This window comes from Chinchilla lanigera, unplaced genomic scaffold (assembly GCF_000276665.1).
Source record: "Chinchilla lanigera isolate Chin_1 unplaced genomic scaffold, ChiLan1.0 scaffold00008, whole genome shotgun sequence".
Lineage (NCBI taxonomy): Eukaryota > Metazoa > Chordata > Mammalia > Rodentia > Chinchillidae > Chinchilla > Chinchilla lanigera.
Window position 1 is genome coordinate 23,617,541 of NW_004955409.1, and position 24,920 is coordinate 23,642,460.

Genomic DNA, 24,920 nt, shown 5'->3' on the forward strand with positions numbered 1-24,920 from the left:
TTCAAGTACTAAGACACATGCTAGAAAGATTCATGTTACTGACATTATACAACTGGGATACAATTATTCACTAACACCCAGGAGTGATTCACTAAAAGTGATACACTAAAATCCATTGCTACCGTTCAACACCTAATTGTGCCATGCAATATAAAATTTCATGCTAAATCTTTTCAGAGGCAGCAAGCAAGAACAGTAGGAAAGTGATTTTGTGGGGGTAAGTAGTCCATATCTATACCCCCATTTGTACCTTCACTTCTCGGTTCACTGCCATCTGGGTTTTGTTTCTCATTTTAGTAGAAATCAGTCCGAGTAAAGTCACCAAGCTATTTAGGAAGATAAAGCAGGAGGGAAGATTGCTCAAGCTCATGCGCTGAAATCAACCTGGTCAACAAAACAAGACAAATAAACAAAAAAGCCTTAACAGTCACCTTTGTTGCCAGTCCCAACAGAATGTAGCGCAAACACTATCTCCTCTGGGGAAGCCTTCTGTGATCTCATAGATGTGGTAAGATTCCCTTTCACGTGTTCTGTCCAAACATTCTCAGCCTATCTTTATTACGGCACCTACTATACTTTACTGTAATAATTTACAGCTGTGTATTCCTTCTGGATTTTCATGAGGTCAGAGTCTGTCTTACCCAACTTTGTATCCCTAGCACCAGGATGGCATTGACTGGATTATTAATAAAATAAACAATATCCCTTCCTCATTATGTCTTTCAATCCTCTGCATGTCATACTTGCAGAAAAAAATACTGAAGATTTCCAAATATAATCAGATTAAAAGCTTCACAATATCACCAAAATAGCAATATTTCCTCTCAGAACATTAGTTTTACCTTTTCTTATACTGTGCATTAACTGTAATTGTAAATCATTAAATAATGAATATGATTAAGGCTAGGGTATTTTACATTTACTCCTTTTATCGTGTAACCCTAACCCATTACAACTTATTATCCATACTTCTGACTCTGTACGATTGTGATTTCCCTGGATAAAGGCCTTACTGACTTCGTTATTTTTAAGTGTCCCCTTTGGTATTCAAATATACATAAGGTCCAATGAAAAGAAATGCCTTACATGAATGGACATATTATTTATAATTTTGTATAACATGGTTCTGTCTAGTGATATATCTAATAGTTAAGCAATATTACTCTTGGCCAGTGAAGAAACTGAGCACTTTGTTATTCTAATTGATTCACCACACCCTTACATCCTTGAAATTTAAGAGTGGAGACAACTTTTCTATACTTTTATAAATGCACACACATACTGTTCATCTGTTTTTAAAATCCAGTTTTGCAAATGCTTGAGGGTTGACTAACCGCAATTCACAGGCAGTGAATTCACAGGCAGTTTGGAACTATGTTTGCTTTTCTCTTCCTTTTGCTCTTGTCTTTTAGCTATTGCCAAGTTGTTTCTACCCATACAAATCCTACATTTTTCATTAGTTTCTTCAATTCTGTGTGACATCTTAGTTTCACACTTCACTATTTTCACTTCTCCCATTATCTTGTTCATCCATTATTTTGATCTTTTTACTCCTATAAATGGTATTTCTATGACTAGGACAGGACCATGAGTGAAAGATATAACTGTACAAGCATCTACATCTGCAATGAAGATGTTCATCCAAAAGAGTCTTTGGAAAAATTTGGGATCAGCACTGAATAAGGTAACAACAGGCATAAGGCTGTTACTTTTTAAGAAGCTTGTATCAAATTCATATCCACTGCTTGACAAAGTTCAAGAAAAACAAGAACTTAAGAGTCTAAGAGGTAAAACATTCAAACTGTCAACTCACTATTGTTCTATGTGTTTATAATTTCCATGAAGAAATTTGATACATATTATGAATTTAAATAATAACTACAGTGTATAATCAAGTGCCAACAGGTGGTGGAGACGAATCTTCAATGACTGTCAGATGAGGGTTGGTTAGAGCACAGCCAGGTGGGGCTGAAGTGGGGACAACAATGCTATGATTTGATATGACTTGTGATCAATTTTCTAATGTCCTAAGTGTAGTGGATGTACATTCCATGTTTTAAAAACATGTTTATTAAATCAATTTCAAGTTATCATTTTATATGATAAGCTAAAATATGTGAGCAGAGGGATCTGTAAGTTTTGATTTTGCTAAGAAATTTTCAATTTAATAATGCTGAGCAAGGTTATATTCTGAAGATACAGATATATTCAAACTCATTTTTTTAAAAGAATAAATGAATATCTGAACTTGTATTATAATTTAGGTTGTTATTTTTCTTAATGTAACAAAAACCAAGACAGAAAAATCATTTGGATAATTATAAGTTTAATGGTACAGATGCTACTAGAGAAACTAATCGCTCATATATGTAGTATTTTTTAATATGTCAAATTAAAATATCTTCCTTTTGAAATACCTTCCTTAAAGTTTATCAACTGAGGTATTATGTTGGGGAAGCAGTGATGGAATTTTTGCTTTTGCTTTTGAAATAGAGCATTAGTGTCTATGAATTTTACATAAATAGGAAGCATTAAAAAGACTGCTAACAGATTAAAGGAAAACTGAGATCAAAAATTGATTTTTCAAATGGTTCCTCATCACCATCTCTAGTGAAACTTTTCTCACTTTAATCATTCTTTACTTCTAATACAGTGTAAACTGTATAGGTAACAATGTTTGCTCGTGAGAGAATTTTAGAAAAGATTGGAGGAAAATAAAGTTTTCAGGAAACAAAGTAGTCTCTGTAGTGTATCTGAACAACATAAACAATGATGTGCATGTATAAAGTTTTCTTTTAAGATAAATTCTAAATGCACGAAAGCAAGGTTTGGAATGGTAAGAGTTAAAGAAAACAGCAACAGTAACTGCATGTAGATAAGGGGATAGAAGGGTGGAGCGAGGGAACAATACACTAAAGTGCTTTTCTTTCACAGATCTTGGTTCAAATTAAGGTTAAATTCCAAAGGAGGATGTGTTTTCCCCATATGGAGTCTTAAAGGACATGCCTTTGTTTCCAGCTTCCCAGAGAAGATATATGTTAACACAAACAAAGGATTTCATAATAAATTTAACTTTTATAGAGTGACTAATGCCCTGTGGAGATAAGGCAGACTCTCAGTCACCTGTGCTTAATCCAGGCTGCAGAAATTATGCCAAGGGCATACTGACAAACTTTATTCCTTTGGGGATGATGGCAGCAACTTGGTAGGGAAGAGAAAGGGTCTTGGCTTTTTAAAGTCTCCCTGGAACGACTCTCCCTTCTTCTCTGTGAACACAGTTTAGCCTTTATGTACTTTGGAAGGACACAGAAGTGAGGTAAGCCTGCCAAAATTTGAACCTGTGTTTCTGGGAACCTGGTAGTAGATCAACTGTTATACACATAAGGGAAACTGCAAAGCAGCTGCAGATGCAAGAAATTTGGGAGTTTTTCTGCAAATATCTCAACTAAAGCCTGCATCTTGTTCCTCTTTTAGATCTCAAGAGAGGACGTAGGGTGTTTAAAATGTCACAAAGCATCATTTCTCAGTTCAACCAAGCTTCGGTGAGGGCTGGGGGTGGCAAGTGAGCAGCATGAAATGAGAGAATTCTGTGCTAGAAGTATTCTACAATTAACACAAAAATGACCTTTCAATTTTTACTTTTACAACAATATTAATTTATTAATCTATCTCCTAAGAAAGACAAATAGCTCATTTGTGTAAATAGTTCTTTTCTTACACCTTCAGCTTTATTTTCATATTGTTCTTTATTAAGAACAAGGAGGTAATAATTATTAAGTCCTTAGTCTTGCAAAATGTCTCTGAATTTGTGGCGAGGTACATTTAGTCATTGTACACATACATCCTGTTCCCACGTACAAATCCATCTGGAGGCAGTGGACTCCAAATGAAGGCGTAAAAATTAGTCCTGTGGCATGTGAAGAAGGAACTGTTTTTTGAAAGGGGGCAACAAAAATGTATTTGTGTCAATCACATAAAACACATCTGACTACATAAAATATTTAACTTTTACTTTATAAATTCAATGTTGATGAAAGGCTTAGGAAATCTATTTTAACATTTAAACAGTCTCCACTCCTCACTCATTAAAAAAGGACATAAACTAAACTTGATTTTAAGTTGCTTTATGAGAACTCTTAAAACACGTCTGTAGTGTATCAAACTGTAGGTCACTCACAGATTCCAGACAAAATGAAACATAATCAGTTATTCCAAGCTACTCATTTCTTTACGGTGCCCAATTTCCTTTTTGTGCATTAACACAAAACGAAGATATGCCTTTCATCTTTCTAAGTTAGCCAGTGACTAACAGAATTGTGCTTATTCTGGACTCTACACAAGGATAATGGGGTTCCTTTTTCTCAGACTGTAATACCAAACCCAAATTTCAGAAATTAATTAACTTTCCAGATAGGAACACCACAAGGGGGCAGGTGAATCCAGGATAGGTCCTAGGTAAGAGGGTCTCAGTATTAGGGATTCTTGTCAAAATAGGGGGAAAGGTGAATTACGTGGTAGCAACAACTCTAAAGGTAGTATTTCTTCGTGAACATAAGCAGCATTCAATCTGGATCATCCAATGTGAAATTTTATTCAAAATATGTCTGAAAGACTTTCATTACAATGCATCAAGAAGAGAAAGTAGTCACACATTGAAAGTGCTTACTATGCTTAAGGGCAATAAGATGGTTTTACATCTTATAAAGAACTTATGTGATTAAAAATCTAACATTTATTATAAAAGAATCAAGGTATGTTTTAAAATAAGACCAGAGACATAGGCAAAGTATAAAATAATTGAAAAGAACTATAAGAAGCTTGGCTTCAAGGTACTTTTAATAACAATTTCATAATAAGCACCAATTTTGAGTACAGCTGTAGCAGATTTTTTCTACAAAATTGGGAATTTCAGACATTTTAGGAAAGATAAAAGGTACTGTTTAAAAAGGTTATTTGGAATCTATTTTGCTTTTCATCAGAATTTAGACCTGGCCTATCAACACTTTGACATTTAAAAATTAAATTTTTAAACAAATATTTTTAAGTTGACACTAGATACCCCCTGTGAAAGTGTCAGCTATAGTAACTCTATGATCAACATGTATATGTACTTTCTACCCAAAGCAACTAAGATTAATTGCCTTTGGCAAAGCTGGATATTATTGCTGACCTCCCTTTCACACCTAGGACAATACAATTATTTGACGGGAGCAGAGACTTTGCATTATCATATTATTATAGATAATAAAATGAAATGTACAGAATAGTGTAGGTAAGTAAAATGAACACATCTTGCCTTTTACTGGTAGTTTTTATTAGTTCCTGGTAACAATTAGAATCTTTAAAATGAGCTTCCAAATTTCTCTTATTTAGTATAAACAAAACTTATCTAGGAATTTTAAATAATTTTCTATAGTAATAATGTAGAATTCACGTTTTGATTACAGATCTATTAATTAATGAGGTCATTTTATAATAGACTTTAGAGAAAGTCTGGTTGTAGAACAATTTGAGTAATTTTTCTATTAAATCATGATAAATTTTGGTTTTGTGGTACCATAAAATTAACACTAGCTAAACTTTTTTTTTTTTGCAGTACTATGGATTGAACCTAGCACCTTGAACATGCTAAGCAATCACTCTTTCACTGAATTACATCCCTTCAAGCCTATTTTTAAGGCAAAGCTCTGGACTCAAATGTGAAGACTCTTTCTCTGCCATCTTAACAAACTTATTTCTCTAAAACTCACTCACTCTTCTCTTTGTGTAGATATACGTGCTGTGAACAGATACACACCCATATACACAAATTCATATGCATATACGTACGTGACGCAGTCCACCCGTACTGATATTTTAGAGTGCTCTTTCTCCTCTTTTCAATCTGCCAATTAGCCTTGTCTTTCTGTACCCCCAAATCATTGCAGGATCCTCATATGCTCTGTCACCTTCAGGAAATGGAAGCAGCTTCTGCAATGCTTCAAATAATAATGCTTTGATTTGTCAATGTGAAAAGTCGGGTGGCTTTTAAAAGCTGACCAGTCCAGGGCTATTTGCACATAGTAGACATTCAATAAATATTTGTTGATTTGATTTATTCTAGGGTAAAGAACTGGATAACAACTCTTTTTGTCTTCACTGATGTGCTACGGTTGAGCCTGTGTACAAATGAATTTATGAGTAAATATTAATGGTCATGGTCATTGAAGATGTTCTAAAGAGAAAAAAATCTAGATCTACAGGCTGTTATGAACACCAATGATTGGTAACATGTTTAATAAAATAAGTACAATAATCAATGAAAGACTTAATAAAATAAGGTCTCACTAATAAGTTTTCTGGAAACAAAGTATATATTCCATAGATCTGGAATCATTTCATCACATTTCCAGTTTACATTTCTACCCCAAAATCTTTTTTTTAAATAAAATTAATGATATTTTGATTTTAAAATGCAGTGATATTTTGATTATATAAGCACATACTATTTCCTTTGGTATCTTCTCTCTTCCAATAGTCACAAAATGTTTATGCAAAGCTTTATTGACAATTGAGAGACCTTGAACATAGAGAATATGAGTTTCTCCCAAATTTCAAGTAATGAATAACTTTTAAGAAGTTAAACACTATACTCCTTTCATTCAAAAGAGCATATTAGATTTATTTCCTTTTCTGGATCACCAACAGTAAAAACTGTTTCTGAGCTTACAACATGTTAAATTTTGGCTCAAGGCAAATTTACAACAGCAAAGTTTATGATAAAATCTGTCAAAACATTAACCATGATGGCACAAGCTTCAGCTCTTAACAACAGCAGATAGGGAAGCAGTGCAGTTCACGAAATGAAGAGCTTAGGGATGGACATAAACTTGTACTTCTAGCTCTGAAAATGCTGGCTGACGGCACATTATGAAAATTTCAATTCCTCTGTCATAATTTCACCCAAATGTGAAAGTTATAAAAGAGGACTACGTGTTTTAATTCCGTGGTTACAAAAAAGAGGAGCGATCCTAGAATTAAACACACAATTCTAAGAAAAAAATATCAGCTAAGAGATCTTTAGATGCTCAAGACAAATGCTAAAATGTACAGCACTTTAATTTCTTGCCTGATGAATTTCAGGAAGAATTAAAGCTGAATCTTCTAAGACAAATATGATTCATTTGGCTATGTGCCAACATTTCAGTATTAGTCATTAAGATAATGTTAATTTTTCAACAGTGTAAACAATGTTGGTATTTTTGGCTTATTGTTCCATGATGAGTAAAGAAGAAATACTTCCTAGAAAATGCAAACAAAATGCTCTTACTGAGTCACTTTCCCACCAGTCAATTATGATCAAGACAGTTAACTTTGTGAGGTACACACTAGAAACAATTTTGGAGAAGGACATACAATATCAAAAAATGTAATTTGGGTAGACACAGCCAGAACAGATTTATAAGAAAATCTCTTCCAAGAATTTCAAAGTTTTCATTGTGTTAATGTCATGATATTCCAAGTAAAATGCAGCGAGTATTCTGTGCTTCAGTGTTTCAGAAAGTCTTTCATACAACTGACCTATTTATTGAAGAATGGGATGCATTTCTTAAGATTTAGGAGCTTCATTCAGCAAGATACATGATGAAAACTGACGAAGACTGAAGCACAGCAAAATAAAATTAGCAACTAAATTTGGTGGGTAATGTTTATGTACCATTTAATTTTGTTCTCAAATATGTTAAAATAGGGCTTGGGGCTTGAAAGAATAATACACACTAAGAAGGTTTAAAAAAACCTCAAGGAAGTAGAACAGAATAATCAGAATTTAGAAAACTTCAGTTACTTTTAGGAAATTGAGAGGCTACTGAATTTGGAGTTCAGATTTCAAGTAGATGCAGCAGCACTGAAGAGCGTCCACATCTATCCCACTGGTTTATATCCGACTTGCACTTTACCTTTTACACAAATATGAACATATTTGGTTCCAGAAAACAATTTAGTTATTACTCTTATTCAATAACGATTTAACTGGCCTATTTGTTGGTCTGATAATTATGTGCAAATTTTGTAGTAAGCAAACTGAAACTGTATCTTTATCATGAAATGAAATTTCAAACTTTGGATTGTATGGGCCTGCAATTTAACAGCTATGCAAGAAATTCTCATGTAAAAAAACCAATCGACCAACCAACCAAACAAACAAATAACAACAACAAAATCTTTCAATTACCCTTTAAATTAACTGAGTTTTAAAAAGTTGTAGTCCTCAGATAAGCACAATGTCTTACTTGTGCCAGGTGCTACATAATTACTATGCAAGTCATACCGTTGTAGGAAAAAATATTCAAATTTTAATCATTTAGAATGATTTTTTAAAAACTAAGTGACACGGATGTTTAGAAAATTAACACAGAATGAAAATACAGGTTATTGAACAATTATTGAAGTATTTACCTGTGCAAAGAAATATGAGTAAGACTGAATCTCTGATCTTCAGAAGCTTGCATTCTAACAGGAGAGAGTACAGAAATACTGAAGCAAGAGAAACTTAGTAAACTACACTAACAGAGAGCTGCAGAAAGAGGTGTAAGGCCCACAGAAGAGAGATAACTACAACTTGCTTGTGGAGTGGGGGTGGAGAATGGGGAAATGCTTCTTGTAGGAGGTGGCACGTAAGTGTTCTTTGAAGGATAAATTGGATTTAAACAAGAAGGTAGATTTGATTTAGTAGAGGTTTAAAAATGGCAAATGAATTAAACAATGAAAAAGCAGCTGGAACTGAAATGCAGTGTATGCTTGGAGCACAGACTCTCGCATAATACTTTTTTTGCTATTCATAAGAAAATAAAATAATGTGGCATAGAACATCTACGTATGATTTAGGCAACTGGTTCTTAAAAACCTAACATAGGCCCAGACAGTTTTGACTAAAATTTAGAGACAATAATATCTATAATATTTAAACTTTCATCCCATAGTGTAACTATGGTGTTGCAGGTTTACAAAAGCAGAAAGTGATTACTATTGAAGTTTTACATGAAACTTCTCATTTCAAAAGTTTTTCTTCACTTCTAGTAGACAGACAAGATTAATTAGTCACATTATCTGTGTCACCTAAAGAAAAGTACACAACTATTCTTTGCAACATAACCACAGTTTAAGAAAAGATGCAAAAAGCACATCTAGTTTTGCAAAGCAACAAGCTGTGATGTAACAAAACGCAAATTAGTGGCTAGTAAGACATAAGTGTACAGATTTAAGTAAAGCGCAGCTCTTAAAAGCAATAAAACAGATGTTTTATATCAACTTATTATATAATTGTTCCAACCATACTTGAACACCTCTCCTCACCCAGAATGATCTTAAGAACTGGACTGTGATTTAGAGAAGAAATGCAATCTTTTCTCTCATTTTAATTTTAGATTCAAAACAGTATGTTTAGAAGCAAAGTAAAGCCTAGAGATTTCAAAGCAGAACTTGTCCTTAGCAAGCCAATGTGTACATAATCTATATAGGGCCAACCAGCATTCTTTGAGATATTATCAGGAGGATCTCCCTAAGCAACTAAAAACATTGGCATAGAAGGGGAAGGCCACATGAGATAAAGTATACATAACTGGTGCATGTGGCACTTCTCATCTTTCAAATGTTATGTAATTTTAGTTTCTCTATTTAGAAAAGTATGTAAATCTTAAACAGGTATATATTTTGCAGTTTCTGCTACAGTAGGTATGATTTTTGAAGTGAAAGTCACTTCTGCATGAAAGCTTTCTTAAGCATGTCTTGTTTTATTTCTTTAGTTTTCATATAATTTACAAAGCCTAGTTTTTATGGGATAGTTGGACCAGACGCGCAAAAGCATCTAAGCTGCTGTGTAAAGACATATAAATCATAGTTTTAATTATACTGCCAGAAATTGCTGCTGTTTTCTATGTCTTGCCTTACTGGAGCCGGCGTTAAAAGTTCGTTAGCTGGAGCTTAACAATACAATGGATGAAGGAATGGAGTTACCACACAAGTGTTTAAATTCCACGCTGGATCCCTAGCTACAAGGGAGAGGAAAGTTCAAACAACAAAAACAGAGTTGCAAGGCCTGAACTTGTGTGTTACAGATACCTCTTAGTCACCACCAGGCAGCTCTTGTGCAGGGCAACCAGGCCCTCCCAAGCAACACGGTTAATTGAAGAAGGATTCCGAATCTTTTGGCTTCAGATAAACCAAAGTGGCACATGGCTCATAACTCAAACATTTCATTGTAGGCAGCTGTTAGTTTTCTTGCCAGGGCTAATTTGAATTATTCAATCATTTTCTCTACTTTAATAAAAAAAGAAACTGCTTATAGTTACCAAGTAGGGGCAAAGAATTGCAATTATGGTTCTTGGAAGGTAAATTTATTTTCTGCTCATTTTGCTCATGTATACAAGTAATGCTAAACTGAGAACATTTTACTACCAGTATAATTTTCTCCCCCACCGTGTAAGTTTAATAACATTTGATTCCTGACTACTGTTCTGCTGTTTCCTGCTACGCTACACCTCGCACCTCCTGTACTATGCGACTAAAAATGTTGCACAGAAAATGACAAACATCTTTTAAAATGCATCAATTATGACCCTCAGTAAGGAATATTCAGAGGGCCAAATCTAAGTGCAACTGGAAACCCACAGTGGTAACACAAAAATCATTTTTTAAAACCTTGACAATATTTATTTGCTTTATATTAGGGGTAAAGCCAAGCTTGGCTTCCATAAACTTCTACTGTACAAGGGGATGGGGGACAAAGCCCAAGACTCACCAATGGACAGAAATCTTGAATTCAGGCTGAGTAGAGGCCAAAAGAATATTTCCCCTACAAATTTTATAACAAGTCAGTCCTCAAGTGGGTGTTCAACCAACATTAACATTACTTAAGTGAGTCAATAAAGTTCAAATTAAGATTTAAAAGTGATCCAACATCTATGCATGCTTCCAACTAACAGGAAAAAGCAAATGCAAGGCCTCTGTGGAGGAACCCACCTTTAACCCAGGTGTTAAAAAGTCCCACAGAGAATAATTCTAAGAAATAAAAGCTCACATTCACAAATCACCAAACGTGATAGGTAATGGGGAAATACAGACATAACAGGCAGCATAAGTTTGTTTAAGATATATAGGAAAATTCAAAAAGGGATTGGAAACACAAGATAGAAACAAAGCCTATAAAAGTGCATTTGGTAATGAAGGAATATAACCTCTAAAAGGTAAAAGTATAATAAGAGAAATTAAAAACTCACTGGATTTCTGTTTTTTATACAGAACAGAGTGGTTTGTGGTAGACTGCGGCTTCTACCAAGAAAAACTAGGAAAGCTGGGTAAACTACAAAAGGGTATTTATTTAAAAATGTCAGAAAGGGATAAAACAAAGATAGCTTAAGGGACTAAGATTCCACAAAGGAGAGAATAGTAAGAGGTAAACTGATGATCTACAGCTGCTTTTCTCTTGGAGGCATTTGCTGGTTTGGGGAGAAGATGAGAAAATGGAACTTCTGGGGTTTGTTCAGCAGAGGACTGCTGCTAGGGACAGAGAAACCAGCAGAACAGTTGGCAGTCTTGAAGAGTTCAAGTGACAAAACTGGAGACCTAAGGGGAATGCATGCCTAATTTTCCCTTCCAAAACCCTTGTAAATTCTGAGCTATCCTAAAAAGGTGGTTAAAAAAGTTAAAGATGAGACTATCTTAAACAGGACTGGTGAAGCTATCACTTTCAACATTGGAAGTCCACAGGGAAAAAAAGCAAGTTTGAGACAGTGGGGTTTTACTCAAACTGCAACCCAGCTTCACTATATTAATGTAACTGGATTCCACTTAATTTTCCCAGCAGAATAAAGGATAAACTCTATCAAGAGGAAGGCAAGGAAATCATCTGGAGGTTTAGGATTTCTTGCATTTGGTAAAACATTTGTAGGTATTCCAAGAGAAAAAAATAGACAATAGAAAAAGACTTACAGATGATTCAGATTTTGGAGCGAAAGACTTGGAGGTTAAAATAACTATGACTGAAAGTTATCATGAAAACAGAGGTAAAGGGGGAGAAAATAGATTTAGAAAAATGAGTGTTTCACCAAGAGAACTTGAATGTACAAAACAAAGAGAAAACTGTAGATCTGAAAAATATAGTCTCACATTAAGATGGTTTCACAATAGAAGATGAAATTAGGGAAATGGAAAGACTTTTTTTTTAAAATCAAAACTGATGAATATAGAGTAAAATATAGAATGGAAAATACAGGAGGAAAGAGATATACAGGAAAACAGTGAAAAAGTTAACATATAATTAATTACAGTCTCAGAAGGAGAAACAGATATTGACTAAAGATTTTCTAAAACTCACAAAATATATCAAATCAGAGATTTAAGGAGGTCTCTGAACTCAAGCAAAGAATACACAGAACACCACATCTAGGCACAGAATAAACTTCCAAACGACAAAATAAATGAAGAATGGGCAGTAACCATCCAGAAAAACAAAGACTACTTTCAATAGAACAAGATGGCGGTGCAGTTGACATCTCTGTAAGAGGGAAGCTAACCCTTAACAGGACGCATTCTAAGAGTTACTGGAAGACTTCCACTTTTGGCTATGATGGATTAACAGGTATTAGATGTATTATAACACATTAAATAACTAGAAAAAAAATTCCCTCAGTGAAATACATGAAGCAATTTTTTGGACTTTGGGTAACAGGTAGCATTAGACAGTGACTTTTGAAAGAAGAGCAACAAAGTGAGCTCTACCAGTGCCCCACTCCATGATCTGCAAAATTTACAGAGCACAGAGCAGGGATGGGGAACTGAGATTGGCTGTGGAGAGAGAGTGAACAAGTTTCAGGCCGCTGCTGAGCACTCCTTGGGTCTTTCTCTGAGTACTGACCAGTACATGTACACACACAAATTATCAAGGACAGAGCAAAACATAGGCATCAGAAAGAGGCAAGACAGTGACTGAAACTCACACATGGCCTACAAATAGTTTTTGTGGTGACCAGTGCAAGTAGAAATGTCTTAATAATAAGCAAGGCCTAAGGTAGTGTGTTCAGTAGGAGTTATAGGAGTTGCGTGGGAAAATCTTAGACTTATTAATGGCTGCTCTGGTCCTATTTATCAAAGTTGAAATAGGCTTAAGAATATCATTCTATTTCCAAGTCATATAACTGCATCCTTGAACATAGCTGAAAACAATTTTAAACCAATATAAAAATATCCTTCACTCATGTGTGGTAAAAAATTATCACACATCCAAAGTAAGAAATATAACTCACGACAAGGGGAAAAAACAAACAGAAACAAAAATTGGAGAAAAGGCTCTCAATGAGATTAATAGCACATTAGACACTGCAAAAGAAATTATTATTAAGTCTGAAGACAAAGAAATACTATTCAAAATGCAACACAGAAAATAAGACTGACAAAATGAAAATAAGAGACTGAAAAAATGCATGAAGCATGACTGAGCTGTGGAACTAATGAATCTCAAATAGTAGTTCCAAAGGGAGAAGAAAATGGTGGAGGACAGAAATATTGGTAAAAATAATAGCTGAAAATTTTCCAATGATAAAACACTACAGATTAACAGAGCTGTGAAGTTCAACAAAACATAAGCACAAAAACATGCAGAAATCTATACCATAGCATATCATGATCAAATCAGTTAAAATAACTGACAAAAGGAAAAAATCTTTAAAAGCTTCAAGAGGACACATTATGTACAGAGGACAAAAGTAACAATGACAGCAAGAACACAGCAAGTAAGAGATACTAGAGCAACCTCTTTAACATAGTGAAACAAGCAACAAAACCCTGTTATCCTACATTTCTATAACCAGCAATTTTTTTTCCATAAAATGAAGGCAGCAAAAGAGAGACCTATTCAGACATGCAAAAGTTGAGCCAATAGTCCAGCAGTAGACAAGATCATAAATATACAGGTAGAAGGAAAAGGATCCTGGAAATGGGTCTACACATACAAAGACCATTGGGAATGGTAAATACATGGGTAATATAAAATACTGTAACTTCATTTTTATTTCAAAAATCTTCTTAGAGTAGTTGACCATTTAAAAACAGTAACAATGTGAACATTGTATACAAATGAAGAAGTAAAATAAATCACAATATCACTAAGGCTGTGGTGAAGTAACATGGTATCACACAACAAGGAAACCACAACTTTCTTAAAATACAGTTATGTGACAGTTCAGATACTACCAGTTTATAGAACCTTTGTCCCAGAGACTACTGTTTAGCCCCTGTCCTATTGAGCTTGAAATTCTCTTTTTACTACATATTATGTTACATAGTCTGTTTACATTTATCTCATCCTGTTTAAATAATCAAACTTAGAAGAATCAGTCTTTAGATTTCAGCTCTTGATCACACAATACTCTAAATACATATTCAAAAATTAGTAGTAGTGCTCTGTAGTAGGTTTGGATCAATGTATTATCTTTTAATTAAAATAATTTGCTTTCCTTTCTTAGGTTCATTCTAATTATATTTACTAAAATAATATCTCCCTTTAATCCTTTATTACTATACTTTTATTTTATATCTAAATAGTTTTAAAAGGTTCCTAAGGTACCAAACAAATTTGCTCATATTGACTTTTCATCTTTATTAAGGAAAGCGTACACAGTTTAATGGGTAATTTAATCTATTTCCTTACTGAAATAATAGTAGGGCATATATCCAGAACAGTATCTTCAGGACTGTACACTTATAAATTTGATAAAGATCGATTTTTTTTTTCTGATACCGGGTATTGAACTCACGACCTCATGCTTGCCAGGCAGGCGCTGTGCCACTGAGCTAAATCCCCAGCCCCAAGATTGATGTTTAAGAATTGCACTGAAATGTGCAGGATTTGCAATAGAGAATTTTATGAGAACAAAAAGCAAATGTGTATGGTGCATATTTGAGTTTGTACATTAAGATACATCTTTGTTAATAATCAGATAGTCAAGAAAGTTGGAGCTTCCAAAATGATAACATACTCCAAAACTATATTTAGAAAACAATATATTTAAAAATAAGCACATCAAGACTTCTGCAAAAGAATATCAACAGTATAAACATGTGAATGATTCTCAAACATATACATTTATCAATGCCAAATTCTATTTCTGAAGTCCTATTTTAAAAAATAATGTCAACCTTTATAAATTTAACATAGCTTACATTAAAGTACATCACAAAAAAGAAATAAAAACCTCTTCAAGAAGCTATTCTAGTAAAAGTATTTCAAAAAGTTTTGTAACTTGAGATGCGATTCTGGAACGTATGCTACTAGTTCAAATATGCAAGCTCCAACTTAACAAATGTCTAAAATATTTGAGTTTTTAAAACAGTGCCAAAATAAGCTACATCTTTTCTAGAGATGAAGTATTTAGCTAAGCATGAGCAATAAACATTTTTCAATCATTTCATTTATTTGTTTAAAGGCCTCAGAAACCATGTACATCTCCAATAAAACATGAACAAAAAGCTGAAATCACTGAAGCCTAACAGCTGACTTAAAAATCAACGTTTTAAGAAGGCAAATGTAATTTTCTGTGTCTGTGTGGGTACATACATATGAATAGATAGGTAGGTTAGCTGTAAATAGTAATTACCAAGAACATAATAATGTCTGTGAAAAATTGGCTTTACATTCAAACCACAGGTGAGAAGACAAAATGTGTTATGGCTTTAAAAAAAAAATCATATAACCTTATTAATCATAAGTATTTGAAATGGCAGCTGCAAAATTATGATGTTTAAAAATACTACATATAAAAGTGCATTCCTACACAACTGTATGCATTATTAAAACTACAAATCCTTAATAATTCTAACATTTGTGAAATAAACATTCTATTCAGTAAGTGACCCAATGAAAAGACTTTTCAGTTTGTTTATTTATTTATTATCTATTTGTGGTGCTGAGGATCAAATCTAGATCGCCATGCACGCCAAGCATGCACTCTATCACTGAGCTACAGCTCCAGCCCTCTTCGGGTTTTCAGAGAAAAAATATACAAAAGAACAGTTTATCTTTGAAAAAAGGATGTAACTTACTCTATAAAGCATTTCAACTGTTTCAAATACCTTTAAACATAATGGCTTATTTATAAAAATGGAATGAGAACGCTTATATATTAATACTAATTCTGGTGTAACTCGTTAATAGCCAATTGGCTATTGTTAATAGCCAATTGGAGGCTGGGGATTTAGCTCAGCGGCACAGTGCCTGCCTGGCAAGCGCCAGGTTGTGAGTTCAATTCCCAGTACCAGGAAAAAAAAAAAAAAAAGGCCAATAGTGTGACTTTTAACTTTTTTTAAAAAAATCTGTGAAAGTTGCTCTGGGAGGTAAAGTGAGCCTTGAAAATTAGACTACCATTTTATAAAGCTACACTGTCAGGTTTTAGCAGTAGGCAAAATTAAAAATAGCTCAAAGCAACTCAAGGTCATATTGTAGTGAAGGCTGAGGCATAGACTGTAGAGCTGGGGATGATGGGCCAGTATGTATAGATGCGGCACACATTATTGCACTTTGTGGTAATTAATGTGTAGTCTTTAGATTGGTGATTTGCATATATGCATATAATATGAATGGCATAATAATAACAGAAATTGTAAGAGTTAAAGTGTTCAATATTTTTTTTTTCTTACAGAACAGTTTGGAGACTTACAGTTTCATGGAGTGTAGTTATAAGAATTTAGTTCTAATTCTAGCCAGGCCTTGGCAAGTTCTAAGATGCTCTGAGTCTGTTTCCATCTACAAAATACATGTAATAAGAATAATAACACTAATACTAAAATCCTCAAAATTACTATTATATGGTTTACATAATGGTTTATTTTATTACCATTATATGGTCGTTGATAGGATCAAATTTTTAAAGATATGAAACAGTTTTGTAAATCAATTGTTAAAGATGTTAGTACTACCTTTTGTGTCTTTCCTCTGAACTACTTAATTTTTCTTTACAAGAAATGGATTCTCATGTTACTCCAGGATTTCTCATACTGCAGGAATGAGACTCGCTGACGTTTAAAGCAAACTCAAAGCGTTACCACTGAGCGAAGATCGCTTCTGAATCTGCACTGTTACTGAATGTGGAGCTAACTGATTTTCAGTGAGGTTATTTCTTCATACAAAAAAAAAATAAAGACTCCAGTATTTGAAATACTGCTGGTAGACATTTTGTGAAGAAATCAATTAAGTCAATATATGGCTGTAATAGTTTCCATTTGTAATTTTATAGGCAACTCATGTTCAAGAAGATGGGATATATTTTGGGAAATTAACTATACTGAAGAATGTTGCATATCAGAATTATAAGATTTATTTTATAATATCATATTCTATAAAACTTTTCCATATTGATTACATGAATTACATGATTACATGATTCAGTTGCTCTCATCTGATCAGTTAGGTGTAGCAAGAGAGGTTTGGAAATTGTAAAGTGTTTTTATATTGTTCTTTGTGTGTTCCAGAATCCTAGACAAAACTCAAGGGAAGTTTGTCTGTTCTTCAAGACTAAACTGAAAATTCGAGTCTACTTGTGATTTATTTTAACGGGCTCCGAAATGGACTATTTTTTTTTTTTTTTTTGGTATTGGGAATCAAACTCAGGACCTTGTGCTTGCCAGGCAGGAGCTGTGACACTGAGCTATATCCCCAGCCCACGAAATGGACTATTTTGTAATAGGAACTGTTTTTCTTTACTTACCTCCATCTTCGGGAAGGTTTAAAAGGAACTGTGTCTGCACACAGGGAGCTGTTGTGGGTTATAGCTCCGAGACAAGACTCCATGCATGACCAAGGTATTATAAATTTCTATATTGACACTATCATTGATGTACAAGAAGCTAATCTAAAGGATTAGAAAGCAAATCCAGTTAGTTTTTTTTTAACCCCTGTTGTTCCTTATTTTCTAAATCTCACATTTAAAAAAAAATTTGTAAAAGCAGGCAACGTGAATAAATTCCAAATTTGGATGCAAAGAGATGATTCTAACTGCCAGTCAGTTCAGTGGATACAGATTTAATAAGGAAGAAAAAGCATGTATGAATGTGTGTCTTTTGTCACTTGTGACAAACACCTCAAATTTTCCTGCAAAGTAAAAAACGAGATACTTTGTCATGCTATACCAAAGAATAATATAATAAAGTGTCCTTAGACATTTATCCTGAAAATAAGCAGTAGTAGATAACTTAGTGTAACCTTAAAGATCAACTAAAAATGCACAGAGTTACAAAATTTTCATTTGGCTACACATTTTCACTAATTCAATCTCTGCTTGTCTATTTCAACTTGCTCCAGGCATAGTCATTGTCTACTGGCCTCTCACATAATCCACCTAACAAAGGGAGGAATTTTTGTATAGCAAAATATATAACATCTCAGTTTTATTCATATCATTATATGCTTTAACTATTTAAAGTTACCTCTTAAGTAAAATAAAAAAACTAGGTAACCTGAGCCAAATTGCAGGTGTACTTTTTCTTATGTCCTTATATTGTAAATTACAGTTTTATGGTACATTATACATTGTATTCTCTTCCTCCACAACAAAAATTCAAATCTATAAAAAAGATAATAAATAAGAACAATGAGCAAATTTGATGACTTCTTGCTTTTTAGGATACAGACGTACTGGCACATGCTAACTTCCAAGCCCTAAGTGTCCCAGACTATTTGACAGAAACTTGGCAATTTCTTCATCTTAAGTGGAGCTTAGATAATCACCCAGGCTCAACATTACAAAAATACTGACAATATGAATTTATAAGTGCACATTAACAACCTTCTCCTTTTATTGAAAACAGTCTGCATTATTTTCAAGTGAAATGAAAATCATGACTCTATGAATGTAATTTTACCGTACTAAACTCTTATTAAAGCAAATTATACATTTCATTGATGGCATCTATACTTAATAGCCTTTAACTAAGAAAGATTACATACTCATATTAAGGAAGACTACACACTCTCGTGTCTGAACCTTTCTCATCAACTAAGAAATATACTCTATATTGGAAATTGCATTTATTTGAAGTTTTGACCTAACACAGTGGATTAAGGCTTAGACAATATTTACTTTGCTGTACTTAGTTTCAGAAAGGACCATATGTGAAGATATTATCCTGACCAACTGTACTATATATCTACAGTGGCCTTACAGTACCAAGATTTATACTAAACATACTGAGATACAAAATAGTTATAAAACAAACTGCAACCTTATAGCTACCCATTGGTAAAAAGTTAATATATTTGGATAAATAACTCAAGTCAGCAGCAAAGTGGTTAAACATTTGTGATTTGATTTTATCTCAGCTTGGAATGTGGTTGGAGTGTCCCACTTCTAACAACTGTTTGCTAAGTTAAGGCTTTTAGTGTTTACACAGTGTTGAATGAAGCAGCCTGGTCACCAGATGTGATCGCTTCCCCCAGATTGTCGTTTTTGCAGTCAGATCACTGTCCTCATGGTCCCTGTTCCAACCTTTTTCCTCAGGACGTCCACCAGCCTCTCCAACCTAAATTGGGAAAAGGGAGCAGGAAGACAGGGTGGGGGGTGGGGGGAGAAAAGTGCGATTACTGTCAGGAATGTTTTGGCAGAAAAAGGACAGTATTTGCCCGGGACCAAGCAGTGTGGGTAGTCACGTTAAGAAACAAAGCAGTACTGTAAACGAGAGACACTCACACAGCATATGCAAGGATCTGGGCTTTACAAAACAGCAACAACGCAAACTGTAACTCAGATTACATCAATGTTAAGTGCTACACAAAATAACACAGGACACTCATTTAAATCATTTACCTACTTGCACAAAGATTGTGAATGAACCATTTACAGTGCAATAAGAAAACAGCACGCTAAGTGCAGATCAACTTCAAACTGCTCTTTTTCATAAGAGAAGCACATATTTCAATACAGAAATATTAGTAATCACACTTGTTACATAGGTAAATAAGTGACACATCGCTCGTGTGTTGAACCACTTATGCACTTAATTTTACCCGTTTTCAGAGTCAGCTAATGAAACTGAAAATAGGGACTAGGTGGGAAAAAATTCATGTTCTAGTAACATTATAATAATTTACATGTATACCAATAATTGGACGCTAATATAAACCAACATTCTATACTACATTTACAAAACCTTTCTATTTCTGAGTAGTACAAGTTAGGAATTACTATAAAAGTTTTATTTTCAAAGAAAAAATTTTTTTTAGTAAAGTAAAACCCTTGATAGAGTCAAAAGTTCAGAAGTTTGTTCCACAGTGTTCTTAGGCTACTCTATGTGTGGGAGAGCACATTCATGTGGATCAGGGACAGTTTTACTTAACAAAAGGTGATAGAATCAGATTATTAACTGGCTTTCTTCTTTCATTTTCCGTATAGCAAGCATAAAACCTCAACAGAAAGTCTCTCTTGATGTTACACACAGACAAACCTTCCTTCCAAGTGAAAATCACGCCCAGGAGTTCTCATATACACAACCTTCCCTCCTCAAAGACTGGTGAGCGGCAGTCTAGTCTGCTCCAGTTTCCCTCATTTATATGGATCCATGCATGAGAGTCCTTTGCAAATAAACACAGCACAGAGCTAGACACCAAAGGAATGAGGGCACCCTCAGTGTCATACACACGCGTTTAGACTACTGGGGAGCTTCAGGAAGGAATGGACGAGCTAACTGCACACAACTCTAAAAACCAGCTCAAGGTTACTGGCAAAAACTGCATGTAGCAAGGATTCTGTTAACAGAAAACAGGAAAATGAAACAAAATCTTTTAAGAAATGTAGCAATAATCTTAGAATAAAAAGGTGTATCTTGCCAAATCTTACTATTATATATCTACAAAAACAGTGTGGAGGCATGAATATATGAACTAGAAGATTCATAAGAAAATTCATTGCATTCACAGGTTAACCTGTGCTAGTCAAGCTTTCTATAGTGGTAAAAACTAGTACCATTTATATTAGTACGATCCATGGGAATATTGAATTCTTTTACACAAAGTTTTATTAACTTGAATTATGGAGGGGGGTAAAATTTTAATGTGAATTTTATATAGTATAAATTTATGTTGTTAATTTCCCGTTAAATTCTGATTTAACTTAAATTGGTAACAAACTGTTTCCAGTTGCAATCTTGAAAAGCCATTACCAGAAAATGTTGCTTTCAAGTTGGTTAAATACATCCCTCAATAATACCACTTACCCTATTAATAATCTTCTTCATAATACAAAGGTAAATTCTGCTTTGTGTAGTTTTCATTACTATTGCTACAAATTCAGAATCAATGGAATGCTAAATCAATGATAAGTCCTATGAATCTGTATTGCACTTCTTTATAGATAGGTTCATTTTACTTTTATTTCTTTTTTATACATTAGGACATCTTTCCATTTATAACTCCTGTCTTGCTAAAGTAAGAGGTTAGGAGGAAATACTTAAATATCATGTTTTGCAATGCCTCTACTATATTTCAAGAATTGCTAGATCAACCACATTCTCAGTTTATCCAGGTTGGATGATTTATGAAAATTTGATCTTTGAAATGAGGAAGATTTCAATTACTTAGCTTTGCAAATCTTATTGACTTATGAAACACCTATTCCTTTCTATACGGGATGGAATCCACCTGCCAAACAGAGGCTATGCCAACAGGAAGGCAGAAGTATGTGTCTATTGAAGCACCTTGCAGACTTTGCCTGGAAGCTATTCTTTACTGCCCAAGTCAATAATATCCTTAAACCATTTTGGACCTCACCGAACATATTACTCAATGATGTCTTCCCAAGGGCTTCATGAAGTAAGAAAAGACTTAAAGTGAGGACTAGGATTTCTTCATTTTCAATATGAAGAAATTAAAGCACTTACACAAAGTTCTGAGGTAAAATAGTGCAAACACTTATACAAGGTTCTGAGGTGAAACAGTGACGAACGTGGCCCTGGTTTCCTCCTTTCTAGTTCAGAGCTGTTTCCATTAAGGTTTGCACTACCAGTGACCTACAGCTTACAGATTAATTGATTATCTGCTGTAGTATTATCATTAAAAGTTTTTATTCAGTTCTTAAGTGAAGTTAGAACAGTATTTGTTGGCATATTTCTCTTGCTATTTTAGTAAGAATGCATGATAAGCAAGTAACTTCATGGCACTGTGCAGTTATTAAATATTAAATAGTTGTAATCTATTACTTACTATGATGTTTTATGTGTCAACTTGAAAACTAAATTTACAGGTATATTTTAGGTAGAAATCCTATTTTTTCAATGAATATTTTCTTTTTTGATTATCTAACATTTATTGTTTATAAAAAAGCATCAAAATTTTCAACATTGTTTTTTGGTGTACATAATAAAAAATAGCAACAGAAATAAATCCCTATGTGAACTACAATGAAAGTACCAATAGAACTCTACAGAAAAAGTGTTACTTCCATTATTACACCCAAGCCAGTCTGCATACTACAACAGTGCTTTCCATACACACACAGCACTTACACTCAAAGCATATGTGTTTTGCTTTCCTGGCCTTTATGTAGGACATACATGGCATCTCACTGGTCTTGCTGTATTGTCAGAAGGTTCTTACTGTATTATTCAATATGTAGTTAATAGGAACATAAAATATCCATAAAATGAAGTATTAAATTCTTACTATGTATTGCACATTTACAATAAGCACCAACATTTTTACATCAGCTGTGTACTTGCTTCAAAACCTAAAAGGTAACATAAGGAATAAACTTCTATATTTTCATATTTTCTATGTTAGTCATTATATATTTGCATTATAGTGAAATGCATAGTTTTCCATCAAGTAGATAAACCACGAGCTCCTAAACATGTTTCCTGAGTAGTTTGCTCTTATTTTTCACTCTTAATATATATCATGAAATATTCTGAAATACAAATAATGCTTAATGAGTATTTTCTGTGTGCCAGGAACGAGAAGTCCTTTATATACATTTTCAATTTTCAGTGTAACTCTATGAAGTAGATATTACCGTCAGCAACAAAAACCGAAGCATGCAGAGGTTAATTTAAAAAAGCCGTACAATTAATGGATTTTGCAGCTGGGACATAATGCAAGGTTTAACCACTATATCCCTTATCTCTCCAGTGCTACACTGCATAAAAAAGTACTGAGCCCTTTAAGGATTACTTCTGATTTTTTGGGGGTCTGAACTGCTCTTATGAGCTAGATAATTTTATTGAAGAAGAATGGAAAACAATGAAAAAGAATGAAAATAGAACAAATTCCTCAGCATCAACTGAATTGCACCAAAGTAAATTTCTCACATATTCCACTTTTTTGAAAATAATTTTTATGTTTATCAGTGTAATAATGGGAGAACTCTTATAGGCTACATAATCTTCTTTTCAGAAAAACCCTTTGTATGATCCAGGCAATGAAGTGGCTCCATCAAGCATGTTTAGCTTTTAGAATCTCCTCCAGAAGGAACCAGGGAAATCCAAGGGAGATAGATAACAATCGCCCTTCCAACATCCTTCCAAAGCCACTAAAACTACTCCATGTAAGGGAGATTGTTAGTATGAAAGATCCTGCTCTTTTTTAATTATAGCAGAGGATGAGAAGACAAGTGAATTTTTTTCTTTTATCACTAAGAAAATACTGGTATAGTTTATCATCTTTTCATTACATTTTTAACATATTCCTCAAAATATACTACTTTCTCCTTTCACTCTACTTTTAAGTTAAGGCCTGTATCTGAAAATTGTCTTCTGATATTTAGACTCACATATCCAACTGCTTTCAAAACATCTCTTCTTCTATATACCACACGCTTACAGTACTCTGCATGTCTAAAACAAGCCTGCCTCATCTCCCATGCATATTTCTGTATTTAACTGTCTTGGTTTTTATCATCCATCCACTTAAGACTTAATGCTGGAAAAATTTAGAAAAGTTTGGGACACTGCATTTCTTTTTCTCAGTTCAGCTTGGTTCTAAACAAACTTTGTAATGAAACCACCAATGCAAACAGTGGGAAGCAATGAAAGGGCTCCCATTCATCTTGTGAGTCATTTGCATTTTAGAAAGATCCCACTGACAACAATGCAGCGATGGGATGGAAGTCCAGCTTAACCTACACATAAGAAGACGAGAGGACTCCATACTAAAAAAATCTGATGAGCACAACAGTGTGGAAGTACTAAATGCAGTGAGGCATACACTTAAAAACGGTCGAATGCTGAGTGTGTTATAAATCTCTTACACAGGTAAGCAAATCAAGACATGAAGGCTTTAAGTGGAGCTGCAGCAAAGCAGACAGGCGGAAGGGGATGGATGTGAAAGCTACTTAGGACACTGAGTCAAGAGGATGCACGACTTCTGAGAGCAGAACAGGATGAGGTAGGCAAGGAAAGAAGGTTGACCTCTAGGTGTCTGGTCTTACGGACTAGGCAATAGTGATGCCCTCACCAAGACAGTGGAGCGGAAAAGCAGCAGATTTCTGCTGGTATGTGTGTAAGGATGAGTTCAGTCTGATACTTAAATATATTGAGGTGTTGTTGAGAAATAAGTGGGATATTTAGGTACATGAATATAAGAGTTTGTGTTAAAGGGAGAATTATAGGCAGGTTTTCAGTTCCTAAACAAATATTTCTTGGGTAATTCCTATGTAAGAAGTATTGTCCTAGGTCTTCATTATTCAAAAAATAGGACATGTTCCTTGTTTATAAGGAGTAGCAAGGTGGGAAAGATCTTTATATGGTTGACTGTGAAAGGTTTTTTGTAAATGCTGCAGTAGAAGAATAAACGTAGTCATTAAACAGCACCTAGCTTTGGTATGGAAGGAGAAGAGAGTTCTGCAAAAGCTTCTTAATAATGCTTGAGTTAAATATTAAAGGATGAGAAGAAAATAATCACCTCAAAA

General features: G+C 34.1%; 1 protein-coding gene and 1 long non-coding RNA gene across 2 annotated transcripts in view; one reads left to right on the forward strand and one right to left on the reverse strand.

The window, feature by feature from the left end:
• Mipol1 (mirror-image polydactyly 1) overlaps positions 1-24,920 on the reverse strand; it is a 328,974-nt gene that overhangs the window by 12,469 nt on the left and 291,585 nt on the right. Inside the window, exons 13-15 of the mRNA XM_005376900.2 lie at positions 8,437-19,545; positions 5,830-6,158; positions 251-384 (exon numbers count right to left, since the gene is read on the reverse strand). Of these exons, the coding sequence (XP_005376957.1) occupies positions 19,479-19,545 (67 nt within the window). The 3' untranslated portion in view covers positions 251-384; positions 5,830-6,158; positions 8,437-19,478. The remainder of the gene's footprint in view (positions 1-250; positions 385-5,829; positions 6,159-8,436; positions 19,546-24,920) is intronic.
• LOC106147734 lies at positions 391-18,487 on the forward strand. Its single transcript, XR_001232655.1, has 5 exons — positions 391-508; positions 1,579-1,684; positions 2,935-3,316; positions 6,104-7,677; positions 17,500-18,487. It is a non-coding gene; the product is annotated as an uncharacterized LOC106147734 (long non-coding RNA).